Source organism: Perognathus longimembris, chromosome 15 (genome assembly GCF_023159225.1).
Source record: "Perognathus longimembris pacificus isolate PPM17 chromosome 15, ASM2315922v1, whole genome shotgun sequence".
NCBI classification, from domain to species: Eukaryota; Metazoa; Chordata; class Mammalia; order Rodentia; family Heteromyidae; genus Perognathus; species Perognathus longimembris.
The window spans coordinates 20,868,124-20,882,082 of record NC_063175.1 but is presented as its reverse complement, the minus strand read 5'-3'; the positions used below and the strand labels follow the sequence as shown (position 1 = coordinate 20,882,082).

The 13,959-nt window shown below is 38.7% G+C and overlaps 1 protein-coding gene across 6 annotated transcripts in view; it reads left to right on the top strand.

Moving 5' to 3' along the window:
• Positions 1-13,959, top strand: part of Osbpl1a (oxysterol binding protein like 1A) — a 206,796-nt gene that overhangs the window by 165,615 nt on the left and 27,222 nt on the right. For all 6 annotated transcript variants that reach the window (XR_007213389.1, XM_048363309.1, XM_048363310.1 and 3 more), the window contains one exon: positions 13,213-13,288. Coding sequence is in view for 5 of the 6 variants with exons in the window: in XM_048363309.1 (XP_048219266.1) it covers positions 13,213-13,288 (76 nt within the window). In the remaining variant the exon portion in view is untranslated. The remainder of the gene's footprint in view (positions 1-13,212; positions 13,289-13,959) is intronic.

The window sequence follows — 13,959 nt, the reverse complement described above, 5'->3', positions numbered from 1 at the left end:
AACTGACTGAAGAAATGATTCTCCATTTTAGATTCTCTTTGCATAACCTCATACTGGGAACCTATTGAGTAGAAAAGGAACTGATACAAGGTTTTTTGTTGTTATTGTTTTATTTATGTCGGTTGCAGGGCTTGAATTCAGGTCACTGTTCCTGAGCTCTTTTGCACTCTACCACTTTGAGCCACAGTTTCACTTCCAGTTTTTGAGTGTTTAATTGGAGATATGAGTTTCACTGGGACTTTTCTGCCTTGGCTGGCTTCGAACCATGGTCCTCAAATCACAACCTCCTGAGTAGCTAGGATTACAGGCATGAGCCATTGGCACCCAGCCTGATATACCAGCCTTACATATACTATTATGTTCCTCTGATTCACTGCAGGTTTAACAGAGCTTAGAATCTAGTAGTAGTTAAAAGTTCAGTAGATAGGTTCACCTGTGTGTGAGAGGTAAATAAATGTTTTAGAAGCTTTCATCTGGAGAGAGAAGATGCATTCTAATGGCAAATTTCTAACATTTGAACTTAATAGTTTTCAAATGGCTTGGTAGTAATAATACATTTCTCCAATAATGAGCTTAGTAGGCTTTTCCGTGCTTGATTTCCTTTTCAGTCTTTCTTTAAAAGAATACATTTGTGCTTTATATTCCAAATGAGCCATATAGATTATTATTTTATTTTATTTATTTTTTTTTGGCCAGTCCTGGGCCTTGGACTCAGGGCCTGAGCACTGTCCCTGGCTTCTTCCCGCTCAAGGCTAGCACTCTGCCACTTGAGCCACAGCGCCGCTTCTGGCCGTTTTCTGTATATGTGGTGCTGGGGAATCGAACCTAGGGCCTTGTGTATCCGAGGCAGGCACTCTTGCCACTAGGCTATATCCCCAGCCCCATATAGATTATTTTTCAAGCAACATTTTACATTATTTGTAACATATAAATGAAATAAGACTTTTACTATAATAATTTACTCTGAAAAAAAATCTCATCTATTTTGTGACTAAATTTGCCTATTATTTCTTAATTTGAAAGACTTTCATTTGGGTACTTATTAAACATCAACAGGGCAATAGAAATTAAGATGCAAGCTATGTTCATTAAGGTTATATTTTGCTAGAAGAGCTAGTATTTTTAGAACAGAGGAAAATTCTGATAGAAAATGAAAAGTAGGAGCTATGTAAGTGTATATACACATAAATACAAAACATGACATACATACATAAAATTTTAGTATAAAATCTGTTTCTCTGTAAAGTTACTTCTTAGATTTTTTAAATTTAATTGTCAATGTACAGAGGGGTTACAGTTACATAATAAGGTAGTGAATACATTTCTTTTCATACTTGTTACACCCTCCCTCATTTTTCTCTCACCTTCCCTCCCTCCCAGCCTGCTAGTTGTATGGTTCCTTTCCAACACATTGTCTGTCTTATGAGTATCACTATTGCATTGGTTTGCCCTTTATTCTTTGTCTCACCATTCTGATGTTCCCATTCCCTTCCATAATTCAGATAAACATATATACAATACCCAGTGTACCAAAATCATATACAGTAACAACAGGGGATATGCCGTAGGAGATTCACGTAGTACAATAAAAATAACAACAATAAAATCCTTTTGTTTTCATATCTTGGAGTTCATTTTGCTTAGCCTCATCTTATCTGATCATATGTACATAGCTGTTGAGCTGTTGTGATCCTCTGCTAGGACTATCCTAGACATTTTTATGTTTATTTAGTAATTGTTTGGTTTTAGAGACATGATGTAAAGTCATTGACCAAAATACGTAGGAATACCATTTGAAAAGATGTTATTTTACAGACATGTTCTCTGCTTTCTAATTTTTCCCCCTAACATCCACATATCAGGGAGACCATGCACCTTTGTTCTCTGTGTTCTAGGCTTGTTCAAGATCATTATTTGTTCAAGATCTATCCATTGGGCTGGGAATATGGCCTAGTGGCATGAGTGTTTGCCTCATATACATGAAGCCCTGGGTTCGATTCCTCAGCACCACATGTATACAAAAGGCCAGAAGTGGCGCTGTGGCTCAAGAGGCAGAGTGCTACCCCTGAGCAAAAAGAAGCCAGGGATAGTGCTTAGGCCCTGATTCCCAAACCCTAGGACTGGAAAAACAAACACAAGATCTGTCCATTTCCCTGCAAATGCCATTATTTTATCATTTCTGATCGCTGTGTAGAATTCCATTGTATATAGGTACTATATTTTTTGGATCCATTCATCTGCAGTGGGGCATCTGGGTTGTTTCCATATCTTGGCTATTGTGAATTGTACAGCGATAAACATGGATGTGCAGGTGTCCTTGTGGTATCCTGGATCCTTTTGTTCTGGATAGATGCCTAGGAGTCGTATGTCTGGCTGGGCCATAGGGTATGTCTATGCTGAGTTTTTTGAGGAGCCTCCATACTATTCTCCAGAGTGGTTGAACTAGTTTACATTTCTACCAGCAGTGCAGGAGGGTTCCTCTTTCTCCATATTCCCTCCAGCATTTGATGTTGCCTGAGTTCAGAGTATAGACCATTCTAACTGGGGTGAGGTGGTATGTCAGGGTTGTTTTTATTTACATTTCCTTTACTGCCAAGGATGCTGAACATTTCCTCATATGTTTCTTTGCCATTTTTATGTCTTCTTCTGCGAAGTCTCTCTTTAGCACCCTTGCCCATTTAATAACTGGTTATTGGGTTTAGAAAGAGGTTAGTTTCTTGAGTTCTCTGTAGATGACAGATACTAGAACTTTGTCTGTTGCTTTGCTGGTGAAGATCTTTTCCCATATGGTTGGCTGTCTTTCTAGTTTAGTGGCTATGTCTTTAGCTGTGCAGAAACTTTATTTTGTAGTAGTCCCATTTATTAAGTCTCCCTATCTGTACTTCTTAGATTTTTAATTCATTCCTTTGATTTTTACATAGAAACAAGAATTGTGTTTTTTATTTTTCTAAATACCCAAGTGGGTATGCTGCTGCTTAAAATTATGATTCTTGCAGGGTATTTATTATCGTGAACAAGTGTTTACTTAAGTACAAGTGAAAATGTGTCTTGGTTTTGAAAACATTTCTCAAAAAGTTGCTGAGAAACAGAAAATGATTAGTGTTCTTATCTTCTTAGATTTTCTTTGTCTCCTCTACTAACAGATATTTAATATTGAGTATCTGTCATGCCGAATTCTATATCATGAGTGATGTTGAGGAGGCTAAAACATACACTCTTAACTTCTGGGCAGGAGGTTACATTCTTGTAACTGGTATGCGCAAAAATAACAGGATGATTCAAGATAGGGAAGATGAAGAATTGTAATATAAGCAGAGTGTAGAACTAGACAACCTTACTGTCTTAAATTAGAACGCTGAGTTGCTTATAAAATCCCATTGCTGCAGAGCTTCTGCACAGCAAGGACATAGCTCACAAGATAAACAGAAAGCCCACAGACTGGGAGAAGATCTTTACCGGCCATTCAACGGACAAAAGCCTCATATCTAAAATATATGCAGAACTAAAAAAATTACCCTCTTCCAAAACAAAACCGCAAAGAACCAATAGCCCCCTCATCTAGTGGGCTAAAGACTTATAAAGAGACTTCTCTGATGAGGAAATGAGAATGGCCAGGAGACATATGAAAAAATGCTCTACCTCACTGGCCATAAAAGAAATGTAAATCAAAACAACATTGAGATTCCATCTCACCCCAGTAAGAATGTCATATATCAAGAAAACTAACAATAACAGTTGTTGGAGGGGATGTGGCCAAAAGGGAACCCTACTTCATTGTTGGTGGGAATGTAAACTGGTTCAGCCACTCTGGCAAGCAGTATGGAGATTCCTCAGAAGGCTAAATATAGAACTCCCATATGACCCAGCAACCCCACTTTTGGGTATCTATCCAAAAGACCACAAACAAACTCACAGTAATGCCACCAGCACAACAATGTTCATCGCAGCACAATTTGTCATAGCGAGAATCTGGAACCAACCCAGATGCCCCTCAGTAGACGAATGGATCAGGAAAATGTGGTACATATACACAATGGAATTTTATGCCTCTATCAGAAAGAATGACATTGCCCCATTTGTAAGGAAATGGAAAGACTTGGAAAAAATTATACTAAGTGAAGTGAGCCAGACCCAAAGAAACATGGACTCTATGGTCTCCCTTATTGGGAATAATTAGTACAGGTTTAGGCAAGTCACAGCAGAGCATCACAAGAGCCCAATAGCTATACCCTTATGAACACATACGATGATGCTAAGTGAAATGAACTCCATGTTATGGAGACAATTGTTATCTCACAGTTGTAACTACTTTCAACATCCCATGTGTATCTGTAGCTTCTATTATTGATGATGTTCTTGTATCACCTTCCTGTGGTTGTACCTAAACTATCTCTGTAATCTTATCTGAGTATATTGGAAACCGTGTATACTGGTATTGGAACTAGGAAATTGAAAGGGAATACCAAAATTGAGAGACACAGGGTAAAAAAAGACAAACAACTACAAAAGCAATACTTGCAAAACTGTTTGGTGTAAGTAAACTGAACACCTGGTTGGGGGGGAAGGGTAAGGGGGAGGGGGGAGGGGGTATGAGGGACAAGGTAACAAACAGTACAAGAAATGTATCCAATGCCTAACGTATGAAACTGTAACCTCTCTGTACATCAGTTTGATAATAAAAATTTGAAAAGAAAAAAAAAAGAAAATAAAATCCCATTGCTTGCTAGGCACTTTTGGCTCACACTTGTAATCCTAGCTACTTAGAAGACTGAGATCTTAGGACTGAAGTTCAAAGCCAGCAGGCAGGAAAGTCTATGAGATTCTTATTTCCAGCAAGCCTACTTCAAGAATCCAGAAGTAGGAACAGTGGCTCAAGTGGTAGAATGCTCACTTTGAGCAAAACATCTAGGTTCTGACTTTAAGCTCCAGGACTGGCATAGAATGAAAATCGTGACAATGTGGTAGAATTCAAGATTGTTCCCCTTTCTTCAGACTAGTCCTTTCCTCAGAAGAGAAGTCTGAGCAGAGGAGCCATGCTTACAATCTTCTCCTAGTGCTGTATTTGGTAGAGGAGTATCTGAGCTCTGAAGACAAGAGTCAGTTTTAATAACATTTAATAATGTCAGTAAGATGTTTAAAACTCAGTAAAATTGTTAGGGATTGATTAGTATATTTCCTTTCATCATTTCAATTAAATGAAAAATGTTATTTGGACATAATTGGCATAATTCTTTAACCAAGATCATATGATAGTAAAACAAAGAATACCAGTGAATTATTAGGTGATAGGAAAGAAAGGGATTTTACCAAATCATAATCCTTCCCAAGTTGTTCCTTTGTACCTTAACTACAGTCTCTGTTTAAAGAACCTTCTTTTATTATCTCCGAGCTTCTAGCTGCAGTTTCTCATAGGGAGTAGCCTACTAATATGGAAAATCTTCTCCCAGCTGTACTGATAGGAGAACAAGGTTCTGAATAAGGTTCCTGAATAAGGTTCATTCACTAGAGCATTCATCCTCCAAGTGTAAAGCCCACTATAGACATAGCATAATTGTGTTTTGTCTTGTCTGTCTCTCTTTGCGAAAATCTTCTATAGTTAAGAACATTATTTAGTCAGTATGTATATGCATACATATGCACACATAATCATATAGTATGCCCATAAAGTGTGTTAGTGGAACAAAATTTCCATGACCAATACCTATACTTAGATATTCTGATCATTTTTTAAATTAACCATTAAATTAAGTATATAGACCATAATGAATGAGACTCAAAAGCTAAAAAATACTGCTGGGTGTGCAGTCTCATTGGAACACTAATCACGGCCATATGAATTACTGATATTCTCATTTTTTTTAATGGAAACACTGAGACTTGATGAATAGTTACTAGTTCAAGTTCATATAAACTTTAAGTGGAAATCAAAGCACTGAAAATTGGGAGCTAAAGTTCTGATGGAAAGAATCATAGTTCTATTGAGAGAGGAAAGCAGGCAATGAAAGGATTCTCCACAGTTCCCCTGTCTTCCTGGAAAGGCTTTATACCAAGAAGATGAATGCTGTAGTTGGTGAGTCTCATCCAGGGTCTTAGTGTAGCACAGAAGATTTTTCAAGTTAGTAATTTCTGTTCCCCTTACATATAGAGCACCCACCATATTCAGTGAGTGCTCAACATACACAACTGTTCTGAGAATTAAATCCTAGGATTCATGGTAATGGATTAACTCCCGGTCTAGAATGGAGCAAGCACTCACTCACTGAGCATTAGACATTAGTATTCAAATACTTCATCCTGGTTGGATTCAGTTATAGTTCAGGAAGATTTTGGTGTTGCAGCTTTTGTGAAAGTACTGCTTTTAAAAACTCAACTTTTCTTATTCACCTCAAGGCAGGGAATCGATGATCAATTGTCTTGTGAAGTAAGATAGAAGTTAAATAAAAATAGAGACTTTTAGATTCCTGGAAGCATGGATTAAAGAAATTTGGGGGGTAAGAGTTCTCCTGATTTATAAGAAGGATGCCAGGAAAGGCACAGAGGGCCTGAGAACCTACAGTCACAGAGTCCCAGACAGAATTGAGACAAGTTTCTCAAAGGAAACTTGGCATTTTATGTGGAGTTGTGGGCTTTGCATACATGTATGCAGTTAGATTATTAAAGAATTAGAACATAGGTTTTTTTTTTAGAATTAGGGTGGGAGAAGGCTTAACCACCATATAAAACATAAAACCTTTTTTTTTTTTTTTTGGCCAGTCCTGGACCTTGGACTCAGGGCCTGAGCACTGTCCCTGGCTTCTTCCCGCTCAAGGCTAGCACTCTGCCACTTGAGCCACAGCGCCGCTTCTGGCCATTTTCTGCATATGTGGTGCTGGGGAATCGAACCTAGGGCCTCGTGTATCTGAGGCAGGCACTCTTGCCACTAGGCTATATCCCCAGCCCACATAAAACCTATTTAAAAAAATTACTTTAATCAGTGGCTTGAGCCTGTAATCCTAGCTATTCAGGATGCTGAGATCTGAGGATCATATTTGAAGCCAGCTGAGACATGAAAGTCCACAAGACTTTTTTCTCCACGTAACCAACCAAGAAGCCCTGAGTTCAAATTCCAGCACCAATACATTAAAAAAAAAAAGAGCAATATGGGCTGCAGGGTAATTGTTCAGGAAGAACATTTATACTTGTCCACTCCTCTTTATGCATAGGAAGTGGAAATGAGCCACAGGCTATTACTGTTGGTATTACAAGGGACAGTGAATAACCACACTACTTTATCTGTAGGTTATTTCATTTGTTATAAAATATGTTTACTAATTTGAAAAATAGCATCATTACTTTGCTCATTTACTTATGTTTACTACAAATTGGTATATATTTGAGATTGTTTTGTTGTATATCTTTTTGATATAGAACTTGAATTCCTTTAAAAATATAAGAATGGAATCACCAAAGTCTATAAAATATAAGAGATTTAGTTTTCTTCTGGAGTGGCCATCATTGCAGTGATGTTCATTTTTCTTGTCCATTGGGACAGTACAGAAATAGCTCATTATGTTTCAAGTACAGATTGTGGTGCTGCCATGTGCAGTCAATTTGGTTTGGTGAACCATACTTTCAGTAGAATCACAAGACCATAGCTAGACTTTGGGGGGGGGGGGAAACTATCTTCCATTTAGGTAGTGAACAATATTTACAAAGAAAGTACTGGAGTGATTTTGTGGGCAGATGAAACTAATGACTGTGAATATTTTTGTCCTAGTATGTACTTTATAAAAATAACAAAGATTTTTAAAACTTCATATAGGTCAGAAGCTTAGGCTTCTTTTTTTAAGAGATTCTGTTTGTTTTGAGCATTAACACAGATCTCTCTAGCTGCCAGTAGGTAAGTGTAGCTTTGACTAGGCAGATTTGTCCCAGGCTCTGTAAGACATAGCAAGATGACACTGTTGCTAGGATTTACATCCCACTTTTTAAAAAAATGTCTTTCATGAAAAGACCTTCACCCCAGTACAATGAAACTTGGGTAAAAGTATTTCAAGATCTAGAGACTTCACATGCTCCTCCTGAGAATTGACTGGCAAACTTGAATAGCATGGTAACACCTGGTAACTAGGTCCAGCCAAAGCTTAGTTTTGCCTACCTGTGTTTTATCCATCCACTCGTTTTCCAGTGGACTTTGTGAGCCAGCAATGTTGTGTTCAATTTAGTGCAGAAATAGGATGAGTAATCCTATACAATTTATGTGAATTTTCAAATTTCGTCCAGATAAGCCTTTCATAGGGTTTCTGCTACACTTATCACTTATCACTTAAAACCTGAGATGGAAGGGAGGGTAGTGATCTGGCCTAAGCCAACTTTTCTCTTAAGGAGAATTTGAGTCCTACATTAGTTTGTTACACTTCATACACTGATTTGGCTCCATTTGGATTTTGTTTTCCACAGTGGAGCTGAGAAATAATGGTGGGATAACAACTGCATCCATTTCCATCGCAAAGATAAAACAAATGTGAAGAGAATTCTCACTTTAAAAATGAACTACTGTGCTGAGGATATGGCCTAGTGGTTAGAGTGCTTGCCTCAGATACATGAAGCCCTGGGTTTGATTCCCCAGCACCACATATATAGAAAACAGCCAGAAGTGGTGCTGTGGCTCAAGTGGCAGAGTGCTAGCCTTGAGCAAAAAGAAGCCAGGGATAGTGCTCAGGCCCTGAGTCCAAGCCCCAGGACTGGCAAAAAAAAAAAAATAAATAAAAATAAATAAGCTACTGTGTTGTGTAGATAGTCATAATGTCATCTGTATGGGAAAAAATAGAACCAGGCCTAGCACTGTCAGTCCCTGGTACAGGGTGTTTTCTTTCTGTGTGAAGGAAAAAGGAAGCATAGAACACAGGATAATGGCCCTCAGATCCACTCCAAAGGAAGAGAGTCACTGATCTATGCTTTCAGCTCTAGAATTCTGTTCTGATCTCTGCTTGGAGTAACACTGCCTCCATCCTTATTATGGACTTCTATAGTTTTTGCTAGTGGAAAGGCTGAAAATGTAAAGTGTAGGAAAACATCATTTGCAATGCAAATTAAGAAATTTAATCTTTCTTATTTAAAATTACTCTTGTCCTACAGTATTGCAGAAGATACAGATTTCTTGATTAGGTTGTAAGCGATTTTTGTCTCATTGACTTTGAACTCCTGTAATTTTGTGCATTTTGCTACTTCCTTCACAATCTTCAGCCAGTCTACTCCACTTCTGTCTACATACTGCTTTAGAGTACTAGAATGCTGCTAGGATGACTGAGAAACTGAAGTTTTGTTGTGTTTGCTTTTCTGTGCCAATAATGAGGCTTGAACTCATCCTCTTAGCTTTTATGTTCAAAGCTCGTACTCTACCACTCAAACCATACCTACAACTTCTAGCTTTTTGCTGGAGTCTCAATGACTTTTTATTACCAGGCTAGCTTTGAATGTCTAGGCTGGCTTTTTGAACAGCAAGCCTCAGATCTCATTCTCCTAAGTAGCTAGGATTACAGGTATGAGCCACCAGTGTCTGACCTGTAAACTGAATATTTAAATTCATACAAGTTGTAAAGTGAAGTATAAAATGTACTTCCACTAAACACAGCTTTGTTTTGCTATCACTAAATTTCACTTTAACTGGTGGAAATAAACAAATTAAGATATGCTCCAGGGTAAAATACATAAGGAATTTTGAAGACTGTGGGGAAAAAGGTTAAATTTTAGATAACATGTTAAATACTAATGTTCTAAATATATTGGATTAAACAAAATTGCTAAAGTTAGCTTTTTTTACCTTTTAATATGACTGCTACAGCTTTTGTAACAATAGCTTGTTAACATTTGCGTTGAAAAACTCTTCATTGTGAGTCTATATTGTTCTCCAGAAGATGTCTAATAACATAGCTTCCTGGCTTGTCCAGACCAGCTTTCTACCCCGTGTGGGAATATCTTTCCATGACATGCCTGATGCAGCCTCTGCCTGCAACTCTTCCTAAGAAACTCTCTTGGCCATTAGTGGAATTACTTGTAAGACAAGCCTGTGTGCCAGCCACACCACCAAACTACCGCCAACTATCAGGAGTAGTACTTGTCCTACTCTCTTGGGTATCGCCGAGTAAACCAAATTCTTTATGAAAGAGATATTGTCTGCTAACAAGACTCATCAATTTCAAAGCTTATTCACAAATACTTGAACTTCTATTCTCTGTTAGACATGGTACCTGCCAGCCAGGCTGCAGCAGTAAATAAAATGTGCATAAGCATGTCATATGATAATTAGTGCTGGAAAAAGAGGCATTCAGAGATGCATAGACAGGAGAGGCACTGGGAGTGCTAGAAAGATATTGCTCTTCCTGTCACCCAAGCCCCAAGGGCCTCTGTCACATCTACGGTTCCCAGGCCTCTAGTTCAATGTAATTGTCCTATGTATTTTCTTTGCATGGCAATTTTCTAGGTGCTTTTGCCTAGCTTCTCTCTGCTAAGTCCTCCTTAGTGGAGGTGTTAAGATTCCTCCTAAAAATGGCTCTTGGTGGATCTTAATCCCAGTTTGAGTTACTTTTGGTACTGCTTTGGCTGCTCTCCTCCTATTTGGCAGTCTGCAATGGCACCTGTCTTTCTGGTGGCTGCATCAGGCTGTTAACTTAGGATCATGGTCATTAACCCTGAGGTCATTGAATATTGAAACCACAATTTCTGCACGGTGTACATATCCCATATACAAAGTGTGTCCAATTACAGAGTATAATGTGGTCTGAAGGTTTATGCTTAACTCTGCATGTCCTACACAAGAAAATCACTTGAGCTTTATAATAGCCACTTTCAAAATCTCATCTCTGCTTTCTGGTTATGTTTAAAAAAGATTATGCTAAAGATTAACTGGCCTCAAAAATGAGTAATTACTACATTTTCATGAAATAGCATAAAAATGATGTGCATAAGTATGAGGACAAGACATTTAAAGAGTATTCTTGGTGACAATACAGTGACAGTTTCTAAACTAGCTACAAAGCCAGTGGTGTCGTTTGCTTTCAAGAAATGTCTCCCAAGATAATTGTTGTTTTTCTAGTCTTGTCTTCTTGTTTTTAATCAGAATTGTTTAGGACATGCATGAAATATGTGTGTGTGTGTGTGTGTGTGTGTGTGTGTGTGTGTAATGTAAACACTTGTTGGAAATTGCAGCCCTCATTCAGATTCTGTGAAGCTCAGTTTGGCTTCACAAATACTGAGTTGTAGTACATTTCTGAGTTACTTTTTTTCTGATCATATTTTTATTATGTTATGGACTGTATATCTTAGATATCTTTGCAGATCCTTAAAAATAAATGCGTGTCATCTTTTAGCACTCTATTATGTTGCATTTCATATGTATCTGAGCTATTTTTATCATGGCTAAGAATAAATTTTAGCTTGCTTTTTCTTCCCACCCACCATCTATCTTGCCCTCCCTCCTTCTCCTCTCAAACTGGACACAGTAGATGGTGGCAGGGATTCATATTGTGGCATCTATTGTTCATGTCAAAAGATCAATAGTCTGGGAGAATGGGGATTTAAATACCATCTGTGGCCACTTATCCAGCAGATTGGTTAAATAACAAATCTGCCAAAAGAGCAGTGTATGTTCCTAACAAGGAACAAGGATTTTTATCATGGATGACTTAAAATAATATTTCTTTCAAAGTCCCAAAATTTACTAACTCCTATAACTGAAATTAAGTTCAAGGTAAAAGTTCTTTAGAAGATAAGTCTTTTTATTTTAATATTTTAGTTATGTGGATTATTTTAGAAAGCAGTCAGATTACTGGCATCCCTTGCTGTAACCTCAGATAACTGTGAAGAGTGAATTACTATTATCACAGTGCTTTAGAAAGTTGCCCAGTTGCCCCCCTCCTCCTCCCCTTCCATAGTGCTGTTAATTCTGACCTGTGGGAACAGGCTTGGCTTCCTACCCACCCAGCTTGTCATCAGAATGCTGGACTCTGGACAAACTGCTTATCCAAGCCACAAACCCTCTATCACTGACAGCTACCATTGTGCTGGCTGCTTCCAGGCCTCTGCAGAGGCTTTGAAGATGCTTTTCCTGTGGAGATTTTATCTGTAAAGAGTTTCTGAATATATCTAGAGTTTGCTGAATATCAGTCTTAGGGAAGTACTGATGTGTGGCACAGAGCCTAAAATTTACTGTGGCTTGGGCAGTTTGTCTGCATTTTCCTATTTAATTCACAAAAACTTTAGGCTCTGTGATAACATTTGTTTCCAGCATTTAGCAGCCCAAGTATAATTATTTGGTAGATACCAGCATTTGGCAGGTATGTTTTGAATCAGACAACAGAGTTAGAAACAACCTCATGATAGGACATGGGCTAAGGACTGGGAAAGATTAGGGGGATTGTACTCACCTCAGTCAGTCCTGAAGGCAGAGGGCTTATTGCTTTGCTATGAAAAATTTCAGGGGCCATAGTAGCAATTAACAAGAGCTAACCACCTCTTGCCCTATCTCTTTCTTTTCTTTTCTCCTTCCTTCCTTCCTTCCTTCCTTCCTTCCTTCCTTCCTTCCTTCCTTCCTTCCTTCCTTCCTTCCTTCCTTCCTTCCTTCCTTCCTTCCTTCCTTCCTTCCTTCCTTCCTTCCTTCCTTCCTTCCTTCCTTTCTTTCTTTCTTTCTTTCTTTCTTTCTTTCTTTCTTTCTTTCTTTCTTTCTTTCTTTCTCTCTTTCTCTCTCTTTCTCTTTCTCTCTCTTCGGTCTCTCTTGCCCTCTCTCCCTCCCCCCTCTCTCCCTCCCCCTCCCTCCCTCCCTCCCTCCCTCCCTCCCTCCCTCTCTCCCTCCCTCCCTCCCTTCCTTCCTTTTGTCCTGTCCTGTCCTGTCTTTTTTTCTGTCTGTCTCCTGGCACTTGGACTCAGGGCCTGAGCACTGTCCCTAGCTTCTTTTTGCTCAAGGCTAGCACTCTGCAACTTGAGCCACAGTGCCTCTTTTGGCCTTTTCTATATATGTGGTGCTGAGGAATCGAACCCAGTGCTTCATGTATAATGAGGCAAGCACTCTTGCCACTAGGACATATTCCCAGCCCCGCCCTGTGTGTTTCAGTGCACATTTTTAAAAATGTCCTTCTATATGTGTCTGTACTTGCATATTAATGACAAGTTTTCCTTTCCAGTGTCAATGACATGAAAATGAACTTAATTTTTCTTTTTTTCTTTTTCTTTTTTCAGAACAAGCTTGCCCTCTCCTATGTTTTCCAGAAATGACTTCAGTATCTGGAGCATCCTCAGGAAATGTATTGGAATGGTAAGTTAATTATCTTTTGTGGTATCAGCAGAGTGGTGTTTTAATTGCACATCCTTTTGAAGGGAATCTTCAACAGTTTGCTTGAATGTGATGCAGAGAGGAAAGAGAAAGCATGACCTGTCATACAGCTCCCAGGATTCCCTTTAAGGTGGTGGTCAACCCTACTGCCCAGTGTCAGTCAGGCTAGTATTCTGAATACAATCCTCTAAACTTTTCCTAGCATAATTTCTGACTACCAAGAAAGATGAGAATTTGCAGTGTGAGCCCTGAGGTACCAAGAAATCTGCCTGAACATTGCCTTGTTAAATGTTGAGCTTCAGAGTGCAACTTAGGAATTGGCCCTTCACTGCACAGTCACCTTCTGAACATGTCCTTACCATTTGAACTTCAGCACTTTCCTACTATCTCTGTTCTGAGAGTAATGTCATCCAATACTTTTAAGTGTTGTTTCACAGGAACTGATTCCAGAAACACTCAGTTTAGACAAATGTTTTCTGAGTCTGGCATGGATAACATTACAGCTCAATGTTGTAGACTAATGTGGTATTATTTAGTCTCGGCTCTGCCACTTTCTCGCTGGAGACCCTGGCAAGGTGTTGTGCCTGCCTGAGTAAAAATCTGGACAATAATTGGTATCTTAGAGCTGTATTGAGGGACAATTTATTATATAA